Source organism: Nicotiana tabacum, chromosome 6 (assembly GCF_000715075.1).
Source record: "Nicotiana tabacum cultivar K326 chromosome 6, ASM71507v2, whole genome shotgun sequence".
Taxonomy (NCBI): Eukaryota; Viridiplantae; Streptophyta; class Magnoliopsida; order Solanales; family Solanaceae; genus Nicotiana; species Nicotiana tabacum.
In genome coordinates, this window is record NC_134085.1 from 150016527 (window position 1) to 150018670 (window position 2144).

Genomic DNA, 2144 nt, shown 5'->3' on the forward strand with positions numbered 1-2144 from the left:
GGGATTTAAAAAATGTATGTATAGCGCCAGGTATTGTGGCGTTATACCTGTGTCGTGTCAGCTTTTACAGTATAGCGCCACAATACCTGGTGCTATACATTAACAGTGTTGTTACTGTTAATGTATAGCGCCAGGTATTGCGGTGCTATATATAAAAATATAACTTTTTTTCCCACCTATTTGTGTACTTTAAGTTCAAAAAAATCACATTTTGGTTCCGGACTTGATCTAGGGTTCTTCAAAATCTCAATGTCGATCGATTGATGTATATCACAAAATCTAACAGCCTTCTAGGTGGCCAACGAGGTACCTGCTCCTACATATGGGGCGACTATTACAAAATTATTTGAGTTTCTAATTAATTACAACCAGTATTGATAATGAGTTTGAAGGTCATGGAATGAGTTCTCCCACCTAATATGCTAGTCTTTTGAATTGGATTCTCTGCATCACTCTATAACAACAGTAGTATAAAGTGATTCAGTTTCTAATGTACTCTATTTATGCAATGACGAGGAATTCCACTGGTTGATTGGCAAGCAATTAACTACAAGTGAGATGAGTAGCTTGAAAATGAGGCAAAATGACAGCTGAATTGTATGTTAACAGTTTTTGCCAATCAAAACATAAACGGTTGTTTGTGCCACAGAAAGCGAAGAAGATGGGAAAACTGAATAGCCAACATAAGTGGCAACTATTTACAAAGAAAAGTTACATTAATGCTCACACATTCCTTCTTTTATGGCGGGGCAAGAGGGCACGTAATTTTAGAATGAGTATGTTCTTGTGAAGGCCTTTTTTAAAGCTCTCCAGCTTAGAGATCGAGTCCTTAAGAGAGCCAAAGGTGGTGCAGAGGCTCTAAATCTGTGCCGAGAAGGTGGGGTTGATGAAGAATCTGAAGCTGTTTCCGATTCTTGCATTACACCAGCCTTGTCCTCAGCATTCCAGAAACGAGCTGCTTTTCTTTTGCTTCTTACTGTGGTTAGCACGTCATACTTGTTGCATATTCCCCATACTGTCACCTTCTGTTGTTCGAAATCCACGTTCACTGAGTATATCCCTGTAGTTTGATAGTATATCACTGCTATTAGTACAAGTTTAAAGAGTAACTATGCCAAAAGTAAGTCGATGCAAAGTACCACAAAATCCATCATAAATGGGCTAAATTCAAGTGGAAGACAGTGAGTATATTAGACTGATCTGCAAATAACTTCTATTTCTATCGCCAAGAAATATTCCATACCATTGTAATTTTCGAATTATCTATGTCTCACACATAGAAAATAAAAGAAATGAAAAATGAATGAGCATAGAACTCGACCAAATGGCATTACATAATTCAGGCCAGGTCATGAACATGTTACATAGTCACAGGCACAGAGATTACACACAGTAATTCCTTTAAAGAAAGCCCATTTCTCTATCTTATTGGCCCTTGTTGCTTAAATCCACTGACCCAAAACATATTTGGTTGGGTATTTTCCTCTATTTGGCCCGTACATTTGGAAAACTCCATGCAAGTGTTATTCAAGAAGAGACTTAAAAACAGACAAATCAGACCTCTAAAAAAAATGACATCTTAAGATCATTAAGAACTTATTTGTGAATTTTAAATGAAACTTTACTATATATATATATTAAAAAAAAAGTTATACTAATGCATTGTTGTGTTTACCTTTGATATGGGAAAGAGCTTTCTTGACTTTTCTCTCACAACCATAAGAGTAGAGAGGCACCATCATTTCCACATACTGAGGTTCTACATTTCTGCCAGCCGGTACTATCTGCATGTCCGCCATCCCCAAATTCGAAGTAACTCTAGTTCTTGTGTTATATATATAGTACTATGTAATAATAGAAGTTGAGGTTGCATTTGGCCGATAATGAGTTATATATAGTGCATTTAGAGAGTATATTGTGACATTGATGACGACGATCTCTGTTAATCCAAAATCAAAAGCAGCAGACAAGACACGCTAGATTCTTTCTAAAAAAGTTGGATGAAAGAGCTAGCATCACTTTTACTTTTCGCTTTTACATTCTTAATTGACATATTCTGTCCAAATTAATCCTATTTCTTAGCATTGTTGTTTAAGGTTGGCTGCTGAAAGTCATATAGAAGCTATAGCTCCAGAGGCTTCTAT

General features: G+C 36.4%; 1 protein-coding gene across 1 annotated transcript; it reads right to left on the minus strand.

Moving 5' to 3' along the window:
* Window positions 1–543: 543 nt before the first annotated feature.
* LOC107829832 (heavy metal-associated isoprenylated plant protein 30) lies at window positions 544–1915 on the minus strand. The gene is made up of 2 exons (XM_016657293.2): window positions 1676–1915; window positions 544–1060 (listed from the first exon to the last, which is right to left on the minus strand). The coding sequence occupies exons 1-2, from the start codon at window positions 1797–1799 to the stop codon at window positions 768–770; spliced, it is 417 nt and encodes a 138-aa protein (XP_016512779.1). The 5' UTR covers window positions 1800–1915; the 3' UTR covers window positions 544–767.
* Between the last annotated feature and the right edge of the window lie 229 nt (window positions 1916–2144).